This window comes from Penicillium oxalicum, chromosome II (genome assembly GCF_001723175.1).
Source record: "Penicillium oxalicum strain HP7-1 chromosome II, whole genome shotgun sequence".
NCBI classification, from domain to species: domain Eukaryota; kingdom Fungi; phylum Ascomycota; class Eurotiomycetes; order Eurotiales; family Aspergillaceae; genus Penicillium; species Penicillium oxalicum.
In genome coordinates this window covers 4,340,559-4,367,461 of record NC_064651.1, presented here as the reverse complement: position 1 = coordinate 4,367,461, position 26,903 = coordinate 4,340,559, and the positions used below count along the sequence as shown (strand labels likewise).

The 26,903-nt window shown below is 48.4% G+C and overlaps 12 protein-coding genes across 12 annotated transcripts; 7 read left to right on the top strand and 5 right to left on the bottom strand.

Annotated features, from left to right (window-relative positions):
- Window positions 1–665: 665 nt before the first annotated feature.
- POX_b03378 (Ribosome biogenesis protein BRX1) lies at window positions 666–1,812 on the bottom strand (the record flags this gene model as incomplete). The annotated part of the gene is made up of 2 exons (XM_050112275.1): window positions 666–1,512; window positions 1,571–1,812. The coding sequence occupies 2 exons, from the start codon at window positions 1,810–1,812 to the stop codon at window positions 666–668; spliced, it is 1,089 nt and encodes a 362-aa protein (XP_049972621.1).
- A 328-nt stretch (window positions 1,813–2,140) lies between these two features.
- POX_b03377 (uncharacterized protein) lies at window positions 2,141–3,341 on the bottom strand (the record flags this gene model as incomplete). The annotated part of the gene is made up of 4 exons (XM_050112274.1): window positions 2,141–2,321; window positions 2,378–2,488; window positions 2,544–3,221; window positions 3,298–3,341. The coding sequence occupies 4 exons, from the start codon at window positions 3,339–3,341 to the stop codon at window positions 2,141–2,143; spliced, it is 1,014 nt and encodes a 337-aa protein (XP_049972620.1).
- Window positions 3,342–4,495: 1,154 nt separating this feature from the next.
- Window positions 4,496–5,424, top strand: POX_b03376 (uncharacterized protein; the record flags this gene model as incomplete). Its single annotated transcript, XM_050112273.1, has 2 exons — window positions 4,496–4,582; window positions 4,675–5,424. The coding sequence occupies 2 exons, from the start codon at window positions 4,496–4,498 to the stop codon at window positions 5,422–5,424; spliced, it is 837 nt and encodes a 278-aa protein (XP_049972619.1).
- Window positions 5,425–6,154: 730 nt separating this feature from the next.
- On the top strand, window positions 6,155–6,833 carry POX_b03375 (uncharacterized protein; the record flags this gene model as incomplete). Its single annotated transcript, XM_050112272.1, has 3 exons — window positions 6,155–6,292; window positions 6,401–6,495; window positions 6,569–6,833. 3 exons carry the CDS (start codon window positions 6,155–6,157, stop codon window positions 6,831–6,833), a joined length of 498 nt encoding a protein of 165 aa, XP_049972618.1.
- Window positions 6,834–9,067: 2,234 nt separating this feature from the next.
- On the top strand, window positions 9,068–9,640 carry POX_b03374 (uncharacterized protein; the record flags this gene model as incomplete). The annotated part of the gene is made up of 3 exons (XM_050112271.1): window positions 9,068–9,247; window positions 9,327–9,379; window positions 9,436–9,640. The coding sequence occupies 3 exons, from the start codon at window positions 9,068–9,070 to the stop codon at window positions 9,638–9,640; spliced, it is 438 nt and encodes a 145-aa protein (XP_049972617.1).
- A 561-nt stretch (window positions 9,641–10,201) lies between these two features.
- POX_b03373 (uncharacterized protein) lies at window positions 10,202–12,599 on the bottom strand (the record flags this gene model as incomplete). The annotated part of the gene is made up of 2 exons (XM_050112270.1): window positions 10,202–11,875; window positions 11,943–12,599. 2 exons carry the CDS (start codon window positions 12,597–12,599, stop codon window positions 10,202–10,204), a joined length of 2,331 nt encoding a protein of 776 aa, XP_049972616.1.
- A 590-nt stretch (window positions 12,600–13,189) lies between these two features.
- Window positions 13,190–15,304, top strand: POX_b03372 (uncharacterized protein; the record flags this gene model as incomplete). The annotated part of the gene is made up of 1 exon (XM_050112269.1): window positions 13,190–15,304. One exon carries the CDS (start codon window positions 13,190–13,192, stop codon window positions 15,302–15,304), a length of 2,115 nt encoding a protein of 704 aa, XP_049972615.1.
- Window positions 15,305–15,766: 462 nt separating this feature from the next.
- On the top strand, window positions 15,767–17,515 carry POX_b03371 (uncharacterized protein; the record flags this gene model as incomplete). Its single annotated transcript, XM_050112268.1, has 4 exons — window positions 15,767–15,933; window positions 16,002–16,242; window positions 16,306–16,455; window positions 16,508–17,515. The coding sequence occupies 4 exons, from the start codon at window positions 15,767–15,769 to the stop codon at window positions 17,513–17,515; spliced, it is 1,566 nt and encodes a 521-aa protein (XP_049972614.1).
- Window positions 17,516–18,543: 1,028 nt separating this feature from the next.
- On the top strand, window positions 18,544–19,251 carry POX_b03370 (uncharacterized protein; the record flags this gene model as incomplete). The annotated part of the gene is made up of 3 exons (XM_050112267.1): window positions 18,544–18,579; window positions 18,636–18,708; window positions 18,767–19,251. The coding sequence occupies 3 exons, from the start codon at window positions 18,544–18,546 to the stop codon at window positions 19,249–19,251; spliced, it is 594 nt and encodes a 197-aa protein (XP_049972613.1).
- Window positions 19,252–22,980: 3,729 nt separating this feature from the next.
- On the bottom strand, window positions 22,981–23,693 carry POX_b03369 (uncharacterized protein; the record flags this gene model as incomplete). The annotated part of the gene is made up of 3 exons (XM_050112266.1): window positions 22,981–23,315; window positions 23,418–23,484; window positions 23,664–23,693. The coding sequence occupies 3 exons, from the start codon at window positions 23,691–23,693 to the stop codon at window positions 22,981–22,983; spliced, it is 432 nt and encodes a 143-aa protein (XP_049972612.1).
- Window positions 23,694–24,314: 621 nt separating this feature from the next.
- POX_b03368 (uncharacterized protein) lies at window positions 24,315–25,154 on the top strand (the record flags this gene model as incomplete). Its single annotated transcript, XM_050112265.1, has 2 exons — window positions 24,315–24,377; window positions 24,459–25,154. 2 exons carry the CDS (start codon window positions 24,315–24,317, stop codon window positions 25,152–25,154), a joined length of 759 nt encoding a protein of 252 aa, XP_049972611.1.
- A 601-nt stretch (window positions 25,155–25,755) lies between these two features.
- POX_b03367 (uncharacterized protein) lies at window positions 25,756–26,526 on the bottom strand (the record flags this gene model as incomplete). Its single annotated transcript, XM_050112264.1, has 1 exon — window positions 25,756–26,526. One exon carries the CDS (start codon window positions 26,524–26,526, stop codon window positions 25,756–25,758), a length of 771 nt encoding a protein of 256 aa, XP_049972610.1.
- Window positions 26,527–26,903: the final 377 nt, after the last annotated feature.

The window sequence follows — 26,903 nt, the reverse complement described above, 5'->3', positions numbered from 1 at the left end:
CTGCTCTTCGCGCTCCGTGTGTTTGCTCCAAGTCGCTAGTACTATGACTAGTGGATAGGGTTTGGGCGTCACTGTGGTTTCCCGTGATATTTGTATGAATGTAATGCGGATACGAATCAGCATCCCGTGCCCGAGTGAAAGACCTTTCGTAGCTCTGAAAGTCGTCATGTAGCTCGCCTGCCTATCCGCGTTCAGGGGAGACAGCTTTTCTCTTTGGCGCGCTTGAGAGAGCATCACAGGCTTTGGCAAACCCGATAAGCTGCCACGACGTCTCGGGCCCACTTCCACTGCTCCACACTGGAGACTGCCAGGGGCTGAGTGGCCTGTGGCCATCAGCCGTTGCAGCAGGGTTGACAGTCGCCGGACCTGAAAAACCACAGAGAACAAGCTACGTCCACGTGAATAAGACCTCCGCTAGATTTGTAGCAGACTGTGAATAGATCGACTTGCCCGATACAAAAGCGATTTTTTTTCTCTTTGTAAAGATACGAAGAAGAAGAAAAGCCTGGGGGAAAAGTGGGAGGAAAATGCCAAATTGCTTTTTAGAAAAATCAAAAGTTTACAAGATATTTTGCCCAGACGCCCAAGCAGACCATGAATAATATCGTCACCCAGATATAAAATAATCAGACCTCCACAAAAAGCAGATGAAAGGGTCAATCGGATCACGCGAACAACTTCCTCGTCTCCAGCGCATCTGGCTTCCGCGATGAGTTGTCGGAAAGACCCAAGTCGGCGCGCTTGAACACGCGGTCGGTCTGCACTTCACGACGCTGGGCGTAACGGCCGGCCTTGCCCAGGCGGGCCTCACGGCGGACTTGGTTGGGACTGACGTATTGCTTGTTCTCGTAGATAACCGGGCCACCGAAGCTGCCTTCCAGGATGACAATCGGGGTCAAGACAAAGCGGGGACCGATCTCGACCAGGGAGATTTCGGGCTGACCATCGGCTCCTCTGGGGGTAGGCTTGGCAGTCTCCTCGCCGTCCTTCTTCTTTCCAGCCTCGGACTCTCGAATCTCGTACACGCGGATCCAGATCTTGCCATCTACTCCGAACACACCGATGATGCGATCCACAAAGGGCTTCATGCCCTTGACTCCACGCTTGGGAACACAGAAGATACCGCGCAGCATCTCCCGGATCAGACCACGGTATTCAGTGCCGGGAGCGCTCATGTCCGGGCCTTGCTCATCGAATGAGCGATCGAAGACAACAACACCACGCCCGCCCTTGAGGCAATTGCCGGCAAAACCAGCACCGAGTTCACCCATCGTGTGCAAGTTGTTCAGGTGGAATTTAATCGTGGGTCCGTTGGGTGGTCGGGACAGCCAGAGGTAAAGGTCTTGGCCGTTTTTGCGGGCCTCGAGGAAGAAGATCATGTTGCATGAGTGCAGATCGGCGAGGGAGTTGAGCAACAGGTTGTAGCCAGCGGTCTTCTTCTTTGTGTCAAGCTTGGTCTCCTTGTGGGTGTGGGGAAGCAGTGCGCAAAGGTCGGCCATCAAGTGTCGGTGACTAGAAGACAGATTAGCCTGACGATCCTCGCACAATCGCGATTCTATCAGAAACTTACCGATGTGAGACACCGCGCGAGGTCAGAATGAGAACTCGGGTTTTAGGCATGAGTCCGGCTGCAAGTTGCTTTCTCGCCTCAGCAATTCGGTCCTCCACTCCATCCTCCTCCTCTTCCTCACTGTCGGTGGTGTCGTCGGCGTCCTCGAGAAGCTCAGTCATGGATACATCGGAGTCCTCATCCATGTCCTCCACCTGCTGACGCGCCTTCTTTTTGGAAACTGTTTTGTAGACTGCTGCCATGATTGTATGTGGTTGTGCTTGTCACGCAAGAGGTAAAGTTCTGCAATTGAAGCTCCCGAGAAAAACTATTGGCAGAATATTTTTTGATCTTGACCGCCCCATCCTTCAAGCCCGAAATTAGATTAGCATCACGTGAAGACTTTTCTTATCAGTGTCGTACCCGTGGGACCGCTCTTATCGCCATTCAACGATTCCGCTGGCGGTCTTGGCACTCGGCTGGATTTCAGGGAGATGCCCACTGAGTCTGTTTCGGCTCGGAATGCAACATGAGACCGTCGTCTATATTGTAGGGGACCCATTTTTAAAGTGATAATCTCCTGCTACTGAGTTACAAAGGACACTTCATAGATACCAGTACACGGTGTAGTCCGGTAAAACCCTCCTGGGAGACCTTCATCCCTGCCAGCTGGGTCGCAAACGCGAGCTTCTGGGCAAGGCCCCATTCTGTGTCTCTGCAGGTCAGCCCGTAGAGCATGCCTGCAATAAAGGTGTCGCCGGCCCCAATAGGGCTGAGGCTTGTCAGTGAATAGCGATCGGTCATCTCCTGATCTTTGGGGTAGCTTACTCGATAACTTGGAAGCCCTCTACTGTGAACGCCGGCGCGTACACCAAGTTTCCATTGGCGGGCTGCAGCGCACTGGCGCCGTCTTGGCCCCAAGTGCAACACAGTAACGATCTGGGCGAAAGCGGTCAATATCAGATCCTACTCCTGAAAGATTTGAAAAACCTACGAACTGGGTGCCAGAGCAGCTTGAGCATGCAAGCATTCTTCCGCAGTTTTATACCCAGCGCCCTGTCCGATCGATAGGTCAACCTTGACTTGAGCCTTATGCCACTCCACGATGTCACTCACCAAGGCCCACGATTTTGCATAGAAAACAACATCTGCCTCTTCCGCGAGTGCCTGAAGACCGGACCGACCAGATTTTTCGATTTCCACGCTAATTTTGACCCAAGGAAATTGCCTGCGCAAGTGACGCATCGTAAGCAGTGTTATATCAGGGATTCGGCCCTCAAAATGGAACCAAGATGCTGTAGAGCCAAGCCTGTCAGACTTCTCTTCAAGTTCCTTCAAAGTGAAGTCTGGGAGGTTGTTATAATTGACAATTGTTCGGCTACCGGTGGACTGGCTTCTGATAATGTAGCATGAAGCTGGGTCTTCGAATCCCTCACGGTAGACACAATGTTCCAGACTCACGCGTGAACCCAACTCGGACTGGATCAGCTGTGAGGCCGGCGATGATCGAGCTGGCAGAACTGTGATCAGTCCCAGGCGAAGCTGGTCCTGTGCGTCCTGTTGCGACACCAATTGGGCCAATACTTCAAGTGTATTTGGACAATTGCCCCCTCTTCGACGAGACACACTGGATGCCCGTAACTTCTCATCTTCTTCAGGGTAGTGAGATGTTCTGGCAGATCCATGGAGTTAGCGTGGCAGGTTGTTTTTTCGCGCGGTGGGTAAGATGGACCTGGCGCTTGACACACGTGAGAATCGTATCCAAATAGCATGCTCCTACAGCCACCAACATCTTGGACCTCCGTGATTTGTATGCGGGGTGACGACTTTTAGGTTTGGAGAATCGTGGGGTTGTGAGGCTGGACTTGATTCCTTTAGAACAATGATTGACTGACGGAACCAGAAAGCTTTCTTCGAGTCAAACCACACACTTCGGCAGGAATGTCGGTCGCACCCCGCCACACATCTAAACGGGTAGCAACTGCGGTCCAGCATCGCCGGTACTCTGGCCGAGGTTGTATACGCAGTCATTAAACTGCGGGCTGTCCGTCTGCTGATTTGGTGATCTATGAGCTCTGTATGCACGAACCATCTGCCTACACCTGCCTTCAAAGAACAGTTTCATACCCTCTGAGAGAGCAGAGCTTCCCAATGCTTCTGCATGTGGTGTCCACCCTTTGCTCCCATGCTTCTCATTGCAAGGGTGCTAGATGAAATAAGAAATGAAGGGTATCCTCGACTGATGAAAGAAATTCGGAACAAATGGATGCTCACATCTCTTGAGTTTGAGTCTCCGTTCAAGGTGACCATGTCAGGAGGGCACCCACATCGTCATGATCTGCACATGAAGGACAGTTGAACAGATTGTTTGATTCAGCATGGGTACATGCCACCAAGCTTTTTCCACCTTGATGGATCTACTTCATGAAAGCAGCGAGCCCACCTGGAGGTGCCCCTGCATCTTCAATCAGGGGCGATTGAATGTCCCCAACCTTTTCGTCTTTGGCTAAGTCCTGACAAACAGTGTACAATTAGCACGTGCGCACTGGAGACTTACGCTCTGATCTGAGCAGCTCGGGACTTCTCCGATCAGCTCAGACTTGTACGAGCCGAGCTTCAGTAAAAGAAAGCGATTATTGACGCAGACGATGCAGGTCTTCCAGCGGAGGCTTTCAGGTGGAGGCAGCCTGCTGACTGCACAGAGCTTTCAAACTTACTTGACGTACAGCATCCATCACCTACCCAAGCTGCCAGCGTTTGCCAGACAGCTGACGCTGAGCAGGATATAAACCGATGAAACTTGCACTATGGTATTTGCACCATCATCTGTCTTGGTGATTCAAAAACTGAGTCTCATCTAGTGTTTCAGTGCCCAGGCCTCTCTTGAGCATTCAAACGTTCGGAAGGAAGATCCGTGGACTCACTCCATCCTGTCTCTGGATCGACATGGTTCAAAGAAATAAGGTCTTGGACACCGAAGGTCCAACCCCAAAGTTTCTCTATGCAATCATCAAGCAAGTGAGCTTGAAGGAGGTGAGATCAATCTCTTTTCTTTCCTTACCAAGAACCAACTAGTTGTGCCCATAACTGTCTTGAGGCTCGCGCTCACAGTTCATCTCGAACAGATTGACTGGAATCGAGTTGCAAATGACCTGAAAATCTCTAATGGTCACGCTGCCCGCATGCGCTTCTCGCGGTTCAAGTCTCAAATGGAGGGCCCTTCGGAGCGAGCAATCAAGCGCAAAAACGCAAAGAAGCTCGCCAAGGGTGATCTCAAGGAAGAAAAAATCTCTGCGTCACTTGAGAAGGAGAATACAGTGAAGCCCGAGCCCATCGACTCCGGGGCAATTTCGCTCTCGTCAGAATTAGCCCCCGTCATCAAAAGTGAGGCTGATACTCAGGGGCATCCTCCTATGTCCAGCCCTTTTGACATCTATAACACCTTCCGGCAGTCGGTCTCTCATTTCATGTCGCCTCTCTCACAGTTCAACCATATACAGGATATGGGCTCTTCGCCTTTTGGAATTCCCAGTCCGCAAGCACCGAGTCTGTTACCAATGGGCGTTGCCTCAGATAACCATTCTTCAATGTCAATGGCAGCTCAGATGGCCTTTCCAGGATATCCGCCTTTCCCTTTGTATCAAGGTCCTAGCTTGCATGATTTCCAGCCCCAGATGCCTGACTTTAATAGCCCACCAGTGATCACCTGGGGACCGATGCCGCAAGATTCATGGGAGCAGGAAACGAATCATCAACCCGATCTCGCGTCGTCGTCGGTCAAGATAGAGCAGGAGCAAAATGCATTGGCGGACAATATTGAGGTTGATTTGGTGGGCACAGATCAAGTGTCGGTTCAAGAAATTGTTTCGATGTAGGAGGATCTGTGATTGAAATTGCGCTGCCTCTCCCAGTTTGTCACATAAGAATGGATTGTGGTATTAATTGAGAAAACTGTGCGAGAAAAAAAATTGCTTAGCCGTACATTAATAGGATATTGCCTGAAAGGGTAAATGTCACAACTGAGACATACAGCGAAAATCTAGTTTGAAATCTATGTGAGAGAAACACGATCGAAAGCTCAAAGGGCTTCGAGAAAATGGGATCCTCAAATTGCATTCTTGACTCCCAGCTATGCCAAGAATGGTTCTTAAAGTCACTGCGCTGTCATTTTACATCATCTTGTGGCGTGAGTCTCTGAATGCGAACTTGCCGGAATAGAGTGAGTAAGATATAATATCATAAACAAAATCATGCCAATGTGAGGAATGGAGCTTCCACTTAAAGCCCAGATTATTCGAATAACGAGAAAGCCTGCCAGCATACACAATAAAATCTAAGATGGTGAAGAAGGCTGAGAGAAAGTTTGTGTATAATGGATGTCAAGGCAGCTGGGGGCAAACAACCACGAGCTTGTTTACCTAGCAGGGGAGGAGCGTGTGGCAGGGTGTTTGCTCGGGGCAGTATAAAAACCATCCTCGTCTTACCCCATCACAACTTCTCTCCTCATCACTCATCTCTCTCTCTCGCTCTTTCTCCCAATTCTTGAATAACTTGTTTCAGAGAAAACTTGACACCTTTCAGTAAATATTTATCGAAAACATCACGATGCCTTCCAAGAACTCCATGCCGTCGCCTCAAAAGAGCGCCCCCAAGCCAGTCACTCAGGGTTCAGAACTTGCAGAGAACCTTGAGAATGCCTTCCTGGCCATGTGCCTGCGCCACTTGAACATGGAAACCAAGAAGGTATCATTCCACATTAAACGGACGCATCTTTAGCTCTTGTTTACAGAATCTCTTCAACATCCCATCTCCTCCTGCGTATGCTCAACTCAGACGCTAATAGAACCCTAGGTGGACGCATGCGCAGTTGCCGAGGCACTGGGCTACAGCAATGCAAAGTCGGCGGGTAATCGCTTTTGTGCTTTGCGAAAGAAGTACAACCTGCGGTTGGAGATGTCATACCCGCGCAATGAGGCAAGTCTCCCCCGCAGTAATGAGTTCGAGCCAGTTGACTTACAGAGATGAGATGCCACAGACAAAGTCGAGCGCCAAAACCACCACGAACAAAGTTCAAAAGACTCCGACAAAGCGGGGTGGCAACAAGAAAATCAACAGCTCCCCGGAATCCCAGCGTGAAAATGATTTTGAGACCGAAGACTTTGCGGAGACTGGAGTTTCTGGGAGCATGGAGAGCTACGTCGAGGAGAATGATGGCGACGATGAGGGTGGTGTTAGTACCGGATTGAAAAAGGAAAACAAGGAATATGAAACTAGCGACTACTAAGATTGATTTAATCTGACACTCAAATGGTACGGTTTCATTCGCTCTGACAGACCATCCCCCTGATCGTGTGATCTATGTGACTAGAGTAGATTGCCAACAGGTTTGGAAATTTCGTGTCCCTTATTTCTACCCATGATTTGCACATGAATTAGGCCTGATAAATGTCTTAGATTCGCATCGAGTCAGTTTCAAGTCTGTGTAGTGTCGTCAACCAATCAGCCACTTCAGGCTGATACAGGAGGAAAAGAGAACATTCGAAGTAAGAAAAACTCTCCATAATATCACTTTGAAAGCGAATATGGATTCAAGCTCGATGACTCCTTTCAAGTGACTAACATTGAGCTTATGAAATGATGAAAGATAGTATCTACCAACCAAGGTTCGGCTGATATCCTCAACCGAATCTGAAGTAAATTGTTGGACGCTGTATGTACTCACGAGAGGATAGCTGCTGGTGTTGAATTTTCCTCAGTGGACAAGAGTCCTGGAAAACTTGAGATAAGAGATTTGTCACTGCATGAGAATCATATTATCTGCGGGATAGATGATTCGCATTTTAGCTTTGAAACACGATCTCATTGCTGAAACCAAGGTTGGCAATCAAGCTCTAGGAGTATTACACTCTTCGACCTCGGAGCTTATGGGCTAGTCGAGTGAAACTGACGGCTTTGTGAAATTTAAAGCTGCCAAATGCGCCCAAAGGTAGAAAACACCATGTCAATGAAGCTTTGGAACTGTCGAAATAATTCTGTGTACATCTTGACCTTGTGATGAGGTCAAAGTCTTCATTGAAATTCCCGGGACTACGCGGCGGTTTCCACTCCGTAAACCCCTGTCCTCTTGACACATAGAGTCCGTTGCCTGCTTTAATTTACGTTGTCATCTTGCCAGTCTTGTTGTCTACAGATCGGCTCTTTGCTTTTTTGCCGAGAATCCACCTTCTTGGCAAATCGCAATCACCAAAGGCCTTGAGACTGTCTATCCAGGATTCAAGTTCACAGAATGTCAACAAATAGTCCAGAAAAAGATCCCATCAAGGACACCACCTGGTTTCTGATCAAATGTATCATGCATACACCCAGTGGCAAACTTGACAAGGTGGGCTCCCGAGATAAAATTCTAACCTACCTTCGATGGTGGCACGCGCACTTATGGAAAAGGCCAAGTTGAAAATACCAAGCTTGACTCACACACGCCCATCACCACTCGACACGACGCAGGCTGAAATTTAATTGAACATCGATAGATCAATTGGTTGAAGTTCAGCGAAGAACTGGGCCTCAAGAGTGAAAGTGCAGCGTATGTGAGCCACCACAGCTATTTCCAGTTGGAGTGTTGAATGACACAATCCAATCGCAGCTACTCTCGATATAAGCGTCTACTCGCCTCATATGGCATGACGGCAAGATATACTTCTAGAGAAGCAAAAGAAACAGATTCAGCGGAAATCAATAGCACTGAGAAGACCGAATTGGAGATTCCCACGCGTCAGCGGAGGCCAAGGAAGAGAAAGCATTCGGTAATCGAGTCTCCAAGAGAGGAGGAACTCGATGATGAATTTGAGCCTATCGAGTAGCAAAATGTCTACATCGGGGAGATGCGCCCAACTCGGTCGACGTGGTATCGATATCGTCAATGCAGTGGAAAGGTCAGCGACAGCAGCAATATGAGAATACGGCATGGGATCACATGTGTGTCTGGGCTTGAAACCGCTTCTTTAATTCAAAGTTCCAAGGACGTCGAAAAGTTTGTAACGCCAACATATCTTAAACCTTGGCTGAGAGAAGGGCTTAATGATCAGTCATGAATCAATTGATTCTGTGCTTCATAATCCCGTGAGTCCTGTTGGAAGGTATGCCAATAGAAGACCTACTCACTATTTAAGCGTTCATATTAAACAGGCGTGTGATTCAAGCAATGTAAAGCCTTCGATTGTCGTGGTCAGTCATCACGAGAAGATTCGAGTATCACTGCAAAATATGTTAGACAACCTCAGCATCTCCAGGTGCACGTGCTTTCTGAGCTAGAAACATCTAGAGCAAACTTGTGAAGAGTTGTTTTTGCAGAGCCCTTTATTTTCGCACAGTCTGTTTCTCCATTTCTTATTCTGGCATCTCACTTCCAAACCTCCACCAAAGACCTTTGCGTTACGCGTTACGCATCATCACACATACCACACCTCGCGTTACGCTTCACAGATCACTTTTCATTCTCGAGATCTAGTTCCTGCCATCATGCCTTCCAACAATCCCAAGACTTCCAAGGAGCCTAAAAATTTCAAAGTCAAAGACAAGAAAATTTCAAAAGCATCCAAGGAGTCTACCAGCTTTGACGCCTTGATGGATCACGGCAAAGACCACGCGTGGTTCCTTATCAATCTCGTTATGAATACCGAAGCGGGTCGTCTTGACAAGGTACATTCTATCTCAGTTGAGCCTCATAGCCCACTACCCCCGTGCTGAAATAGTTACTAAGAACACCCGCTCTCTACAGATTAACTGGGACGCCTTCACTGAGAGCATGGGTATCTCCACCAAGGGAGCCGCGTATGTGTTTCACCATCGGCCTATCTGATCAATGAGAAAAAGCTCACAGATTCTAGCCAAAAGCGCTTTGAACGCCTGATGACTTCTTACGGCATGACCACTGCCTTCACCCCCAAGCCGAGCGCCCAGCCTCACAATCCTCCCACTTCCGGAAGCTCCTCCCTGAGCCCGGTCACTCCCAAGAAGCGCTGCGGAACTAAGCGGAAGATTCAGGATACCGAGGACATTGGAGAGGCTGAGACTGATAAATACGAGGAATAGGTCTTTTCCTTAAGCATCACGGCATCTCAAGTTGATGATTGACCTTGGTACGCATTGCTACAATAATTACCATGCCCAAGGCATCTTGCAATTTTCCCTGCGATTACCTTTGATCTTCAGAATTAGTGAGGATTTTTCTATTTGGAGGCTTAAGAATATCTCTGAACCTACAACAAGGCGTGCATGGTTCTCTTCCCTGATTCACGTAAGATAATAATTCTTTCATCCGCCACACACAAAATGAATGAACTATGCACTTGACACGGCATGAACATGGCCGAGAGTTTAATAACTAGAGCGATGGAAACAATGAATGCAGTAGCCAAAGCGCATACTGAGATAAATCGAAGCTATTCGTGATTGTGTGAAAATGAATCAAATTCACCACCACTCAATACTTGGTCTTCTAAGTGTGACATTCACCAGCGAAAGGGAGATACATAAATCGTAAACAAAACTGGGTATCGTATCTGAGAACAGCGTCTGAAGGACGCGTCATAGCTATATGGAACCTTAAGGGGTAACAAGTCTGAAGTGGTTCACGTGCTTGAGTAGATCTTATCATATATCGGCCATTACGGACTCAACGATTTTCCGTTTATACTGGGACAGTGATTTCTCCTTGCGCTGCATTTGAGCTCGTAGCCTCATGTATCGTTGTTTCCAAGAAGCATCAGACACAGCAAGGTCGAGCTCGTGGTCCTCTGGATTGACACCTTCAAGCTCATCAGAGAAACCAATTTCGAGTGCACCGCGTGAGGGCGATTCATCTCGATTAGAGACCCTCGCAGGTACAACACCAGTCTCACTGTTTGAAAGACTAACCTCAAGTATCATTCGAGACGAAGAGTCATATTCAAATTGTACTGAGTACTGTGTTCTTTCCGAGGATGGTCCGCATTCCGGCCTATTGTGTATATTTGCATGAGTGGGCGCACGATCAGCGGTCGCCGTGATGAGTCGTCGACAACCTCCAGGTAAGCCGATTCTCTGACCAAGACCGAGCTGAAACGCCAGAAACCTCGATGTCCCGGATCCCAAAACGCCAGAATACAGATTCTTTCCATTCACGACGAGTGCGGATGCCAGAACTCGCCCTTCGCGCGGGGTGACAGCACGGGCCGGTCGTCCGGTATCAGTGGATACAACTGTCGCTTGCGCAAGCTCCTCTGACAAAGCCTGGACAAGAAATTCAGTAGAGAGCTCTTGGTCTAACTGTCTGTTCTCCGATACTTTAGGCTCATTCATTCGATCGGCATCGCCGAGTGATTGGGTCTTCTGAGCATGAAATGACCCTTGGCTCTGTGATGTGACAGAGCCATTAACACCATTGACAAGCAACGTGGGCGGCGTAGCGAGTCTCACGGGGGCGCCTTGATGGTGAGGGACTTGGAGTTGTAATTTGCCTGGCCGCACCGGAGGAATAGGTGTACAGGGAGCTTTTTGATGTAATGCTGCATTCGTCCCATCTTTCGGTCTGTCTTGACTGGCGAGTGATGCAGGAGTTTGGCTAAGGTATGGCTGAGCTGTCTGTGACGTATCTCTGCTGGCGGTGACCTGGAATGTGGAGAAAGAGCCCGAGGTTGAGGCTTTACTGGGTGGTCTCCCGCGACCTTTGCCAGTCGCCGAGCCATTACTACTCGGCCACGCAGATGATACCGCCGGTCCATGCCGGCGTCTCGCACGAGCCTTCTCGCCGGATACTGGGGTGATCGCCGATCGCGGCTCTGCTGGAATAAACGCTTCTGAAGACTGATTTCCCCTTGGAATAATAGCAGACTGTGGATACCCAGCTGGGGAGTTCTCTCGCTCTGGAAGTCTCCAACCCAGATCTTGGCCAGCTTGATCAGTGGAAGTGTGTTGCGGAAAAGTAGATGAGGCAGTCATCCAGGGATCTTCATCTGTTGGATAAGCGCTAAACGGTATAGCACTCTGAGGAAAAGGCATTGACTGAGGGGGAAATGAACGAGGCTGTAGGCCGGCTGCTGAGGTATCCAATTGAGGCCTTTTCACCAATTTTCCCTCATCTTGTTCTCGCTCATCGGCTCGCTTCCTCCCACGCTTTGGCTTCCACTGCGGAACTAAGGCTCGCAGAGCGAGATCTTCCTCTAGTGGCACGCCGTCGCGGGATTCGCTTACAAACGGCCCAGTTGAGGGGAGGTGTGTATAATAGGGATGGGGGTGGCCCAGGCAGAATTCGAAGAAAGCATCTACGTGCATTGCACGCATCCAGCGCTAGAAGAAATCGGTTAAACACGAACCACAGAATTTCCAAGTCGCTCAAAGAGAGACGCAAGCCTACCTTGAGTCGAACAGCGTATTGCTGGACCTTCTGGGTACTCTGTTTCTTCTCCTGAGAGGGTGGCTCCACCCCCAACTCAATTGCGAGCTGAATCCACGTTTTGAGTTCTTTGTTGTCCAGTTTCTGAATTAGCTGAAACAGGTTGAATACACTGAAGCTTTTCCCATCACTTCGCGGAGGGGAGCGAAATGTCTTTCGGAGTTCGGACGTGTCCACAGACGATGGAACATTTGGATTGCAGTATAAAATGAACGTGACATAGGCATCATCGATGTTTTCATCACTGACTTCCCGCGAGGGAAGACATCTAGACTCTACCTGGTCCGTTGTATCTTTCATAGGAGACTGCCGAAAGACGTCGAACAGCGGCGGAGACATTGACGGGCCCGTTCGTCCCGTCGAGGAGGTTGGCAGCACCGATCGCACCCCTCGTGGAGATGGCTGGATACTCCTAGGAGTATCTTTGCGGTGGAGCGGCGGCGATCTGTGGGTATCCGCTTGACCTCGAGCGCTCTCGACAGAGGATGCGCTTTGGATGGTGGACTCTAACCCCGACGGATATCGAGCATATTGCTGGACCACTACCTGGGAGTTCCCAATACTCCTCTGATGGGATCGCTCAGCCGAATCAATCATCGCCGGAAAGGATGCTTCCATGGATTCTTCTCACGAGGAAGGGGTTGTCCGCCCGGACAGCAGCTCAGTGAGGGGCAGCTGAAGTAGCTCCCAAGGCCGATGTTCTCGTCGACTAATCAATCTGAAAGAGGATTGCCTTGGGCATGACGATGTCGAAGATGTGGCCTCAGGATCGGGTCACTGGGCAAAGAAAATAGAATCTGACCAGAGACGAAACTCCTTTGAGGAGTGTGTTCCCCTCGGGTGGCTGGAACCCATGTTAGCTCAAGCTGCGTTCTAATTTTGGCCATCTCTTAGTGAGACTAGTTGAGCATAGCGCAACTGCCTGGGGGCGGGGGCGAGCAGCCTGGTACGGTCACGGGAGAGGAAGTACGCTAGCCCAATTTCGGATTAGCGTAGTGGAGTCCGGCGGCTCGGCTTATCGATAGTGTAGATCGCTCCTGCCCCGGTCCCTCGTATGATCTCATCTCATCTTCTGTGAAGGAGCCGCGCGAACAGAGTGCTTCCAAAATCCCATATCTTGTTCACAATTTCGGCCCTGAGTCATTGCAAGCCATCAGGGGGGTGAATGTGCGCGTTCCTTTTCTCTCTCTCTTCCGAGGCGAGTAGCAATGTCCGAGGTTCGAAGCACACGGCAGCCCAGGCCCACTCGTCCTATTCGGTCGGCGCGTGCCAGGATAAAAACATATCACGAGGATAGTTCTTCTACTGAGGAACCTGAGTCACCCCCCGAGCTCAACGCATCTCGACCATCAACACAGAATGTATCCCTTCGGCCACGAAATATTTCTGGTAAACGGCAGTTCTACCACGAGGAATCTTCAAGCGAGAACTCCGGTCTTTTATCATCAAGCGATGAAAATCCAAGCAGGCATATCGACGAGCCCGTACATGCAACATCAAATGGAAGGGGCACTTTATCTACGTCTGCAGTGAGTGCAGCGAGTGCGACGAGTTCGACCGGGCGCGTTGTGGTCAACGACCCTCATAGCGAGCACAGTCGGCCGTCCAGACCGACGCAGGCGAAGCGAAATACGACCACAAAAAACAGGAGTAAAATGAAAGTCACGCCAAAGTCTTCAAAGAAACGTGCGCGCGTGATTGCAGACGACATAGTGGACACAGCTTCGGGGGTAGTACCGCCATGGTCGACTCTGCCCTATCATATCTTGCTCGATATCTTTATAAGAGCTTCACATCCCCTTGTTGATGAGCAGCTAATGCAGCGAACCAAGTCAGCAAAGTGGCTTCTGGAAATCGCACTTCTTTGCCGAAGTTTTCTGGAGCCTGCCCTCGCAGCTCTTTTGCATTCGCCACCACTGGTTCCCACTTCAAAGAGTTTTGAGCTTCTGGATCTCTTATCAAGGCCGCAAGCGTCTACAGCGATCAATTACCCTACGAAGGTGAAGCAACTTCATGTCGATGCCGAATCTGTGCTTCTTTACAAGGCCGGCCCGCAGCTCGGGTGGTTTGAGCTTTCGCAATTGCTTGCTCGAGTGCCGCAAGTAAACACAGTGCGGCTTTTCCACAAAGACGATTTTACCATTGGTCTTCCCCATTACAGCATCAGATTATCAAAATGGAACTACCCCGAATCCTTGTTCTCCACAATGGATGAGAACGGTATTGGTCTTCATCAATGGGACTGGAACGGTCGTTTCATGGAAGACACCGAGCTATTCCCCTTTATGCTTGAGAAACACCAACGGGCAGCATTTCAGCAGCTGCGTCATCTCCGGCTGATCCACATCGGCATCTCGTCTTTCACAGATGCTGAGCAGACAAATGCGACACTTGCAGAGGCAGTGGGCCAGCTCCAGCATATTGAGGAGTTAGAATTGATTGAATGTCCCCTTGTCGACGGACGATGTCTCTCACAATTGCCGAAGACCCTCCAGTCTCTGACAATCATCAACTGTGATTCTATCTTCTCATCATCCATAGAGGATTTTCTGAAATCATGCGGACAGCAGTTGCGACAGTTAAATCTTCGTCACAACCGCCATCTTAATTTGTCTTTTGTCACAAATCTCGCAAAATATTGTCCCTCCCTCCAGCGATTCAAGATGGACATTTCTATGCACGACTGGTCGAGTTACCATGATAGCGAGCCTCACTTCAAGGAGCTTCTTGCTGAAGATGAAACACCAACCTGGCCAGAGACTCTTCGAGAACTCGAGTTGATCCAAATGAAGAAACTTAGTGATTCTACAGCTGAATCCTTTTTCATGTCCCTGGTTGATGCCGCCCCCAAGATGCCCGACTTGCGGCGCCTCACAATCACAGCCATCCTCAAGATTGGCTGGAGAGATCGAGCCAACTTTCGCGAAAAGTGGATTCGCCAAGTGGAGGATACCTTCAAACGTTGCAGCGATCCCCCCAATCCGAACTATCGGTCGTTGCGAAAGCGCAAGATCAATCCAGCCCCGCCAGAATCAGCCGCTGAACCGGCTCGACCCACTTCGGCCGGTAGTGGGCATTCAGCGACATCCAAGCGCCAGAGCACTCGCCTGGCTCGCCAGAAAGATGCAGCGCCGTGTTCTCCCCAACCATTGACCCACCATCATGTGCGCCAAGGGATGTGCGACGTGGTGAATATCCGCATCGACAATCTACGGCCCATGGAGACACAGTTCAACGAGGCGGACTTTCTCGATGATGAACTCAGTGGCGACGAAGACTGGGCAGGCGATGATTGGCAACCGGCCGAGCGACATGCATGGTAATGACCTGCAATACAACAAGCTCAACGATTCATTCGCGCGGCAGTCCGCCCTGATCATGACAAAATTACAGGTTGGAAAATTACCGAGAGCAGAGTCTCACAGCGAGGGACTCAAAGGCATAGTGAAAGCCAATGAACGGATGAAAAAAACCCGAGGCACCTACCGTGTTGTTGGGTATTGGCAGGCTGGACGATTTTGTTGTAGTTTACCCCAGGATTGGGAGATTCTAGAGGAAGAGGAGAGCCTTGGGCACTCGGTTTAAGCAAATTAATGTATGATTAAGTGTGACATATTATCCGTAGTTGCTATAGTTGCTCTAATTGCTCTTATACATAATTCACTATCTGAGTGACCAGTGGATGGGTACAGTGGCTATCTTTCATTCGCCAAGGTCGTCGGGCATCGCGTAGACCTAACGTGATCGCCACGCCAAGACTTTTGGCCCCGCCAGAGTGTCCCAAGATGAGCACAGCTGCCCTCCTTCCCCATCTTCTACGCTACTCTCACGGTCCTCACACTTGGAAGCGCATCAGTCTTTACATCCCCAAAATAAAGACAAGAATGGCTCAGGATGCACCGGCAGATACGGCAGGTCCGTCGTCGCCTCCACCACAACTACCAGAGGGTTGGTGAGTAGCGCACCGGAGGATGTTGAACCGACGTGATTAATTGCTAACTTTCGTGAGTGGATTCAAAGGCTTCCCCAATGGGAGGGTGTCGGTCGCCAGTGGTATTACGTCCAGCGAGCGACAGGAAAATCTCAATGGGAAATTCCTACAGAACCGGTGATTATGACCCCGTCTTCGACGCCGGGATCCATCGGAGCGGGCCCTTCACAAGCACCTTCAAACACCACGACACCCAGCCATTACACGACAGAGACCCATCAGTCAATGGAAGGGCCAATGAAACCTGTTTCAAGTTTTGCGAATGATACCGTAGGAGAAATCTCTCATATTGGCTACATGAGCGTCACTAGGGTGGCACTGATGGTGGAATAGAGCTCCGCAAGCTCCGACGTCAATGGACAACATAGCCACCATTTTTACGGCACGCCTGCCGCAACAACCTGGTCTTCAAGCTCACATAATCAGCAAGACTCTCAATTCTACAAGAACAATACTCCTTCGGATGGCAGAGATCAAGCGACAGTGCGTTAGACCTTGTGGCCAACGCTAGCTCATATCACTAATCGCCGACTAGAGTCTTCATCCTCAAGTTGGCGCAGAGAGAAGCTCCGCTTTTGATCGTACCAAATGGGGCCAGTCTGGGCCTAATTTATGGCAGCAGAAACTGTCAGACGAGCACCGGCAACCGTCTCAAAAAATCCCTGGCAAGCCTATAGACGACCTCACACCAAGGCACTATATCAATTTTGGTACCGACAGACACGACTTGTCTCAATTACCGGACACATTGTCTCCGACACTCTACCCCCATCACGCGAGCCAGACCCTTGAGCAAACGCATCCAAGAACTGATCAAAGCCAGTCTCCAGGGCAGCACGGTCACCATTTTTTCGAGACCGGTCACGGCCCCCCTCAGCCGCGATCTGGCTCCTTCGCCCCCAGAGCCTCGATACAATCCCTGCCCACGACATCCCATGGGTATCAAGGTGGTGTGCCAGATCGGGCTGAATCAGGGACAAGTCACCCGAATGCCCCATCTTACTATGAACAGGAGGGTGCTTATTCGAATGCTTATGGCGCATTGCAACAACCTCAAAATTCAGGCCATGGAATAGTATCTGTGCCACCAAGTTTGAGTCATCAGCTTCAACCCGAGTCGAAAGTCCCCACAGCATATCCACATTCTCTGTCATCGATCCATTGCAATGAACAACAGCCTCCGATCCTCCATCGCCAAAGTGTCAATTTCAATGGTCCTGCAGACATCCCGGCGTTAGATCTCAAGAACAGGTCCCATCCTCCGTTTGCACAGGTTCAAGAGGCTGCTCAGAACTATCGAAACCCCCTTCTACAAGCGAGCCTGCGCCATTACCTGCCAACACTCGGTCAACAGAACTCTGGTATGGGAGGCACAGCTTGGCAGGGTGGAAATATTTCCCTTTCGGAAAACCAATATGGGCAAATCCATCCGTTTCAGCGGGCTGACGGAGTCACTTCTTCCCGGGCATCGACTTCAGACCCCCAATTTGTGAGTGGACCTTGGGCGTCTGCCACACCGCCGACCTACAGCCCTAGCCGGTAGAATTGCTGTGGGTTGATATATCTCCAAGCGCACGAGAACCGCAACGACACTATAAGTCTATTCGTTATTTCAATTCATTACGTCTGCAAACCTACCACTAGTACCTTGGACCACAGTTGACCTCCCTCCGTTCCTGACAAATTGATTTGGTGTCGCTTACTCGTCCATCACTTTGAGGTGTTCTCACCCTTCATCGAGAGAGATGAGTGAGATTGCACTAGGTTCCTAGTGAGAGGGAACCGGGATGTTGCGGAGCTGGTCCTGGTTAATCTTCTGGACCTGATTGACACACTGCCTGCTGGGGTGCGAAGCTCTTACGCCCTTGTTCTTTTTGTTAAGACTAAGCACCCCAGACACTTTGAGGCTTGATTAGTGGTTAAATCTAGTAAGCCTGCAGAGTCGAGCGTGCAAAGCTTGAGATTAGCGTCGGATCAGTGAGTTATGTGCAAATGAGAAGCTTAGATGCCGATGTCATGCACTGTAGTTCAACCAGGCTGCTTGTTGATCCATGGGGAGAGCAAGTCGAAGCTCACTTTTAATTAATGGGTCTTGCGAGGGAATGGTTCATTATTGCAAAGGTCGCTATGCACTCAATGGACTGCCAAGACAACGTTTGAGATCCAAAAACCTGCAGCAACTCCACCCGTCTCTAGCAAGCGACATCTAAAAGACTGGAACCCTAGCACGCATCCACGCCCAGCAGCGGTCCATAAATTGAAATTTCCCGGCTTCCAAACCCTTACTCTCTGATATTTCTCCATGGATCAAATGCATCACTACTGCTTCCAGGCGAACAGAATCTGCACACAGTTACGCGAAGAATACCCGTCACGTCTGTATGCAACCTCAATTCCTCACATCATTGCCTCATCAAAGTGCAAATGATCTCACTCACAACACTGACTCACTTGATCTTTCTCCCAGAACTGAGAAAAAGCGCCATATAGGTGTCTGCTGTTCTTCAAATCCTCTTCTCTAGCCCCCTGAACACCAAAACCTTTCAGCCTCCGAAACATTTCACAACCAAGATGGTCATTGTGTGGTCACCCGATTGGGACAACAAGGTGAATACCATTAGAGATGTGAATGGGCTTTTATGGCTAACCCTGAATTGGAACAGCTCCTAGTGGCAATCTGGGAGACTTGTGGCTCCAAGTTTGATTGGGAGACGACTGCGGAAATAGTGGGCAGCAGTAAGCTATTCTTTCAGCATCCATGATGATCAATGACAGATTACTAACGACATTTCAGCATGCACCGCTGAAGCCATCATGCAACATTTACGCACCATAACACGACGGGCTGCCGAGAGACGCCGCGAACAACGTCAAATTCTCCTCGAGGCGCACGCCGCCCGAGCCGCCAGTGTGGCAAAGGGCAAGGCAAAGCGGAAATGGGGCTACAAACGGCGAAACGCTCTACGAAACGAAATCAAAGACACTGAGAAGATACTCGACGCAAGTTCAAGCAAGAAGAAGAAGCGTCAAAGTCGTGATGACTCACCGTTGTTTGAACCCGTCGACGATGACACCACTGTCGCGCCATCCAAAAATCCTGTTAAGAAGAGATCACGAAAAGGCTCTAAACCCAAAGACATAAGGAGCAAGTTAGATGATTGGGTACCCAGGAGTCAGGCAGAGGACAATCAGCGCTTGCGAGCGCATCTGGAGGCAAGTGGTGTCAAATTTCGCCGGGGTACCTTTTGGAATAACTATGAAGATGCGAAGAAGCGCTGAAACTTCCTTTTTGATTTTGGATTTATTTGACTTGCCGCTTGCATTCGCTGAAGTTTATGGCTTCTGGAAGGAATTGGAGCTGCTGGCATACCTGGCAAGCGGAAGGATATGCACAATCTCAGACACAACTCAATCTTTATTCTTTATCATTCTTCTTCTCAAATTGCGGGTAATTCTGGCATATTTAAAGATTTCTTCATCCTGAATACAATGGAGTTTAAATGTTGGGTGATTTGATATATGCTGAACATATGATGGAGGTGAGACCCAGAATTTACCAAAGTTCCTTGTAATCTGTGCAGAAGATTTCCCATGTCATAGTATTATTACAATTGTCCCAATTACTTCATACATGACTTGAACTCGACGTCCTTTCAGCCGATGGAATAAAGTTTGAGTAGGTAGTCCCAGGTCTGGACTCAGCCAGCAAAGACATTGCATGTACGACAGTAGCTAATCATTCTTGATACAAACGAAAGACGTGACTTTAATGTTAGAAATCTCAATGTCCCTACAATAAGCGTGAGGCTGCGTATAGATATGCCTTATCTTAGGTAGTCCTCCCCATGGTTTCCTCATTGGAAAATGTAGTTCTCTATGATTGGAAGGTCTCTGAATTCATATTAGACTTTACTCGGACCTGTGAATCGGGCAGCTGAGCTGGCTTAAAACAAGATCTGAAGACTAAGTGCCATGTTCATAGAACTTGAAGATGATAAAAGGGTGCTATGGCTCGTAGCTTAATCGATCACTCTTTAAGATTATGGCTCAAGTCCTCGAGCAAGTGAAAGAGTCTAATTGAAGGGTAATCGTGTATCTGTACTCTCTTTACTGTACTGCTTGTGATGCCTTGAAACGTATCTTTCATGTGATCTCCAGCCTGATTGAGTTGCGCTCAGGAAACTCTAATATATCTGTTCACGTCTCAATTTGAACTTTTTGATGAGCTCAAACCTTGTAGGAGTCTTTTTCCACCACGCCGCTTCGTTTTATCAAGAAAGCCTAATTAATTACATATTAATGGTTACTTACGTAGTCGATGTGTCAATACGAGGGTTAGGGGCTGACAGACTTCGAAGTTACATATTTCGCTGATGAATCTTAGGATTTCGAAACTCATGCATGCACATAGAACACATTCGATCGATATGAGGGAAGAGAATCTCTTATATAACCAAGGATTACGGAAATTCTGAAGTTTATCTCAAGTAAACATAGAAATACCTCCAGCTATCAATGGAAAATACGAGAAGGTAAACAAAAAAGGTGATGCAACTTTGCTATTGTATGACTATCACCTTAACAAACCATTTTTGGGCCGTGTCCCTCACCTCACTAATCTATCACTTATTTTCGGGAAGAGTACCAGCTAAGTGACGTTTAAGTGATAGTCAAAAAGAACTCGTATGATGGTAAACGGAAAAGACAAAGTAAGGTGAAGTGAATAATTCAAACTTGAAATCGTGCTTCATTCAGATAATATAAAGGCCTCCGGAGAGCATGAGAAATAGCTGTACAAGTTTTCGGCTCATGCCCGCATTTGACGATCTTATGTTTTTTGGGATCCGTGCCAGCGAAGTTCTACGATAAAGTCTATGGATGATGCCTAAAATGTATAAAACGACAGGTAACACAAATCGGGAACAATACCACGCCGTATCTGTCTAATTAGGACGTCACGTTAATGCGGCGAAATCACGGTCCCTGAAAAGGTCGAAACGACGTTCGGCGGCGGTACATTTGTCAAGGGGCTCACTGAGGCCGGGGGTATAAAGCGCTTTAAATCGTCAGCCAAACTGTTTTCATATCACATGGAGTCAGACACTTGACGTCGAACACTATCAGGCTTGACGTCAATTTAGTCTTACATTCTCACGCCAAAGCCTCAAAGAAACTATATTCCACGGCACCAGGGTTTCTTCTTCCTCAACCTATTTCACTAGGCTTAGAGGGTTCCTCATACACACATGCATGTTGTAGCGCTCCCTCCCTTCACCACAGCCTAAACAATAAGTGCTTTAAATCACATACAGAGTCCTGATCTTCCATCACGGCGCCATTCAGATGGAATTCCACGGTTGGGACACAGGTAAGTTCACTACTAGCTGGGTTGAAGCTCACAACTCCCTATCATTAGTTTGCCCTGAGAATCAAAGCTAACAACGGAGGCAGCTGATGATTGCCTTCCTGGTCATAGTTTCTTGCATGAATTGGCAGCAAATACTAGCCCGTGTAAGTTCTTCTCTCTTCCCAGCTGGTAATGCAAAGGCTTTTGCCAGTCATGAGAAAGCTTCTGACGCTTATTGTGGACAGGAATTGCTGTCAGTGCTATCAGGTATCGATAGACTGGATGGAAGGAGAGGATTGCTGGTGCTGTCGAGAAAGAAGCTGGCTCAAGCACAGCTTCCAAGTTCAACAAGATCTTTCAATGCTGGGAATCGAGTGAAACCTTCAAATCCACTAATCCCTGGGGATCTTACGAGGTCTGCAAATCTGAGAGGTCCAGCCTGTCTATGAGTCCCCGTCTGAAATTCTTGCAAAACGGAGGACTGAAGAGCCTTCGGATCCCTCGAAGCCCAAGACAGGAAAGTCAGAATCTCCCTGTTTCGCGATAACGAATACAGAGGCAAATCACAAATATAGCAGGATTTCACAGATATCAGCGAGGAAGAGCTCGCAGACCGGGTGATTGAAGTTGACCCAGAGATTGAGTGGCCATAACTGAGCTCTCCGCCTCACAAGCGGCGCTCCTAACGCTCTGAGACTCTGTGGAAGATCGTTGTCGTCTTTCCCATGGACTTCTGGAACACAAATATATCAGGAGAATGGCAGCATCTTGGTGCTTACGTATCAAGGTCACACATCGCTGGATGAAGGGTGACGCTGAATTCACCATCCTTCAAAAAGGAATGTGAGTCCATGAAGTAGCATCAAGAAGATTTAAGACCCTATGGAGACCTTCGATCTGATATCCCACGAGATTCTCACAGCGCAAGAGAGCTGGGTTTGTTCTCATCAAGAATACAACGATTCAGCTACGACCGTCGAGAGGCGATTGAGGGAGCAATTTAACTTCGCATTTTTAAACCTGCTTCGCACTACAGAACGCGTTATACCAACTTGCTGAGTGGCCGTATGGGTCAACGAAAAGATCTAAAAAAAAAGAAAAACAGAAAAAACCCCTCATCTTTCCCTCAAAGCAAGAAACAAATAAGTCTCATGAAAAGCGTGCTTCGCAATGCCTGCTTCCGCGTTCCACCGAGCATTCATGGAAACTTGAAAAAAGAAAATCAGAAAAAAAAATTATGCAGACGGAAAAAAGTTATGAATGCACAGAAAAAAAGCGCAAAAGCGAAAAATATTTTAAAAAAAAGGAAGAGGGAAAGAAATCCAAAAAACCTTTAAATGAAAAGGAAGAAAAAGAAGAAAAAAACTTTAAGAGAAAAAAAAAATCAAAGATCCCAGATGAACCTCCAACCCTCAGCCCATGAGCTCAAAGAATTTCAAAAAAAAAGAGAAAAAAAAACCTGCCAAAAAGAAACAGGTCTCCATGCACTCCTTCGCTATCCTGGCCCCGTCAGATGATGAAGTGAAAGGTTCCAGATACAAGCTGCCGAGGTGCACGAGCAAAACTCGATGAATCCTCAGTGCAGGAAAAATGCAGATTCAAATTTAAAAAGCACGAAACCTCCAATTAGTGTCCCATTGCTCCAATCTTACCGAGACAGCCTAGACGTATTCCTCGTCGGCAAGCTCATCAGGCAAGTTGGAGCGCTGTGGTGAGGACTCTCCAGCCCCCTCGGCTTCGCCAGCTGCCAGAAGTTCATTGATAGCCTTATCCGCCGCTTGTTCGATCTTGACTTGTGGCTCCGTCGAAGTGGCCTTCTGCTTGCGCTTGCGGGGAGTAGAAGTGGCCTTGGTGACGCCGGCTTTTTTGCTTCGGCTGCTGGAAGCGGGCTTGGGAGTATTGAGAACCCCTTCCTTCTTGGCCATTTCGCGGATCTTGGCAATGCGTTCTTTGACGGCGCGAGGCGTTGGCGGCAGTTCACCTCCAGTATTTTCAGCTACTGAAAGTTAGTATCTGACATTTGTGATTCACCAAAAGGAGCGGCCTGTCTGGGATTGGCTTTAGGGCCGACCGGCTTCAAGTCATAGTGAGTACTTACGCCAGGCTTGCGCTACTTTATTGGTGTCGAGAACCAAGTCATGGGTTTCAAGAATCTTAACGAGAAGCTATGCAATCATGAGTCTGTTAGCAGCTGCTGGCCAGTTTGAATCAGGGTTTCAAGTCGTTTGAGGAATTCTTCAGCATCAAAAAGCAAACATCGATGCTTGAGGTTGTCCAGGAGAACACCAGAACCCCTAGGCAGGAAATAAAAAATAATGGAAAAAGAAACGAGTGGTGTACTCACGATCTGATCGGCAACCGGGGTCCAACGCATTTTGGCGATTTTAAGTAAATATGAGGTCTGAATAAATGAATAGATTGGTGGAGAGTGTCGAGGGGATGACGCTTGGCTTAGTTGCGTTCAAGTCAGAGCTGCTTTGATTTTCGCTTGTTCTTGGCTGAAATTCGGAATATTCCACTGCGTGGAAGAGACTTGTTCCAGCGTGGCGATTCCAATATCTTGTATGGCTCTGACCAAAATTTTCCTTCAAATTGATATCATAAGTAAATTTGTTGAGTTTGGGAAGAGGAAGAAGGGAGCAAGATAACCGGAAGATAGAGTGGTTTTATACCCGTGAAGGATCCCTATTTGATTTCATGAGACGTGACAATTTTGTATTTTCAGAAAGCGTGTGTATAGTCATTTGATAGCGGCGAGTCGCCGATTTCCGAAAAGAAGACTTTTCTGGCGATTGGCCATGCTTTTGTCAACTCTGGTCGATCGACACCTGCATATTGTCGCTTCTATTGTCTTTTTTGCATACTCCCCGCCGAATACAGTCCCTGGACCTCGTTTCTACTCCCGCTGGCTTCCACGTCACAGTCCTCGCTCCTTCAACTCACCCAGCTCTTATTGGGCTCCAACCACCATTCCAACAATTCTACTGCAGGAAAAATGAAGATCGACAACCTTGAAGATGTGATTATTGCGCTACTAGCAGCACACCCGAGCCTCAAGGTGAGAATCATGCCTGTCCCCCACAAATTTCTTCTCAAATGAACCTAAAAATCGCCCAACCAAAAGCTTGATTATCGACAGATGGCTGTTATGTACGGCCGAGGTGCCAAGTGTGAGACAATGGAGTGGAAATTCCGCGCCTGGCGCAAAGAAGCCCAGAAGCTTCAGGCCACTGGAGGCGAGAGTACCTTTCAGCGTCAGCCCACTTCTCGAAAGAATCTCCGCAAGCCACCCAGACCCTCGAAGAGGTCCTCGTTTACACAGAAGCCATCTTCATTCAAAAGGCAAAAGTCCAAAGCGAAATTTGCGGGTGACAATAATGACGCAAGTCTTGCTGATTTAGGCTCGAACAGTGACACCTGGGAAGACGAAAGCATGTCCAAAAGCTCTGAGCTTGAGACCGAGAATACCTCGTCTCTTACTAGCCCTTGTGTGATGACTGAAGAGGATATCAAGCTCCAGATTATCTCCGACGATGAGAGTAAGGATGAGGTCGTGTTTCTAAGCCAACGACCCGCGAAGGAAGTAAAGTTGGAACGCCAAAATGTGGACAAGGCCAAGCCGGTGCGAGCTACCGAGGATGTTGAATCCAAAAGCTGGGGTTTTCTTTTCGACTGGCCAACTGAGACTGAGAATGCAAACTCACGCGACGACTTGGAATTTGACGCGGATGCCTTCAAGATTTTCATGGAACGCGTTCAAATCAGTAAAGAGAGCAATCATTTCGATATTTTCCTTGAGCCAGGGCTGTTGAACGGTCATAGCAAGCAGATCTAAATAGCAAGCATACTCCAAAGGGATCCGGGTGTCCCAATCCTCGATTTGTTTGCATCAGGTGGGCGGACTTTGTGAGTCGATATTCTAATAGCACACCTAAGAAATCCGAGAAATTTCAACAACTCGTAATGAGAAATTATAAAACTAATAATCTGCTTTGCGGCATTTGGGAGGGAGAACGTGTCTTTTAAATGCTATACTAGTTCTCATTATAAAGATTACCAAGGGAGCTATTTTTGGAGTAAAAAGATGACATGTAACTAGGGAGAGTGAGGCGGTTAAAGAGTTATGAGTCATTCAATCGCTATGGATATTTCTCTGGTTGTTTTTGTGACTAAAAATCAGTCCGTCGCAGGACCTGAAAGAGAAAATAAAGGTTTGCATCAACTTCTTTTTTGAATTGCACCTTTGAAAGAAAACATACCCGCTTCTATGGGAAAAGGGTTGGTAGAGTTCAAGAGTATCACATTACTGACTCAAATATTAGATGTGGTGCTTTGTGAGAATAATCCTCAACAGCATGGCCAGAGGCTTTCCGCACAGACCGCTATGTTTTACTAATGATGTGTTATTCAGTAGTGCCAACGGATTATTTGTTCAATTATTTGCGGCTACTTTCATACTTTTCCATCGCTTGCACCATTTGACTCCGAAAATGCGTGTATGACTGGTTGATGCGGTGAAGATCATCTGGATCACTGGTAATTGCGGCCATATACAGGCCTAGCTGAGTCTCGAACGCCTCCATGCCGTTGGTGACCAGGTCAATGATATTGACTCGCAAGATCTGATTCTCATGTTCTAGGGAAGCCTTAACATCACGTCTCACCAACGGAGTAGACGGCAGTTCTACTTCTGCTCCATCATCGCCCGCGGAGGAGGAATCTTCTTCCGCCACAAGTGAGACAATGCGATGTCCCGCCCTAGCTGGCCTTCCTGAAGAATTTGCTGATGTCGTGGAAGTGAGCGTTGTCTTTGGCAAAGAAGCTGCCGCTATCGTTGGGTCAAGACACCCTGAAGCCCCATTTTCGGTTTCCCATCTCACCATGCTGCGACGACAGGACTGCCAAGAATATGGGCGTCCAGTCTCATCCTCGAAAGATTTGGCCACACCAACCCAGAATTGCTTGGACTTGTGGGCGAACGCACCCTGAGATGAACGCGAATTGCATAAATGAATAAGAGTGGCATGTTGCTGGGCCGTAAGCTGTCTGCCGCGACCACTACGAGGTTGAGCGCGTTCCGCAGTCGAATGTCTGGATTCTGGCTCTGTTTCGCCACCACGTACTGACGCTGGCGGGTTTGGCGCTCGTGTTGAACCAGCGCTGGTCAAGGCCAGATCGATTTCTGGTTTCGGATCGGAAGGTGACATTTCCTGGCGACTCCGATTGGAGATAGCACGATTTGAATCCAGCTACTTCCAAACATCAATTACTTCTTCGCGAAGGTCTTTTGAAAGTGGTTGGATTCGATACAATGCGACCTCATTTGCTGCTTCCGTTCTTGATACAAAGACTCATGGATATTGTTTGAGGGTCCTGAGTGGAAAAAGGTCTACCAGCACTGCGAAATCTGACGGCGACGGTCATCTCAGATTTAGCATCTGCTGCAGTTGTGCTGCGCGCGACGCGTGGCTGACTCTTTATTGCCGGAGAACTTGGCAAAGGCGGTGTGCCTCCACGATGTCACGGGCCAGTTTTATTCACGCCGATGAAGCCACCGAAGACAATTCCATGGCAGATACAATGT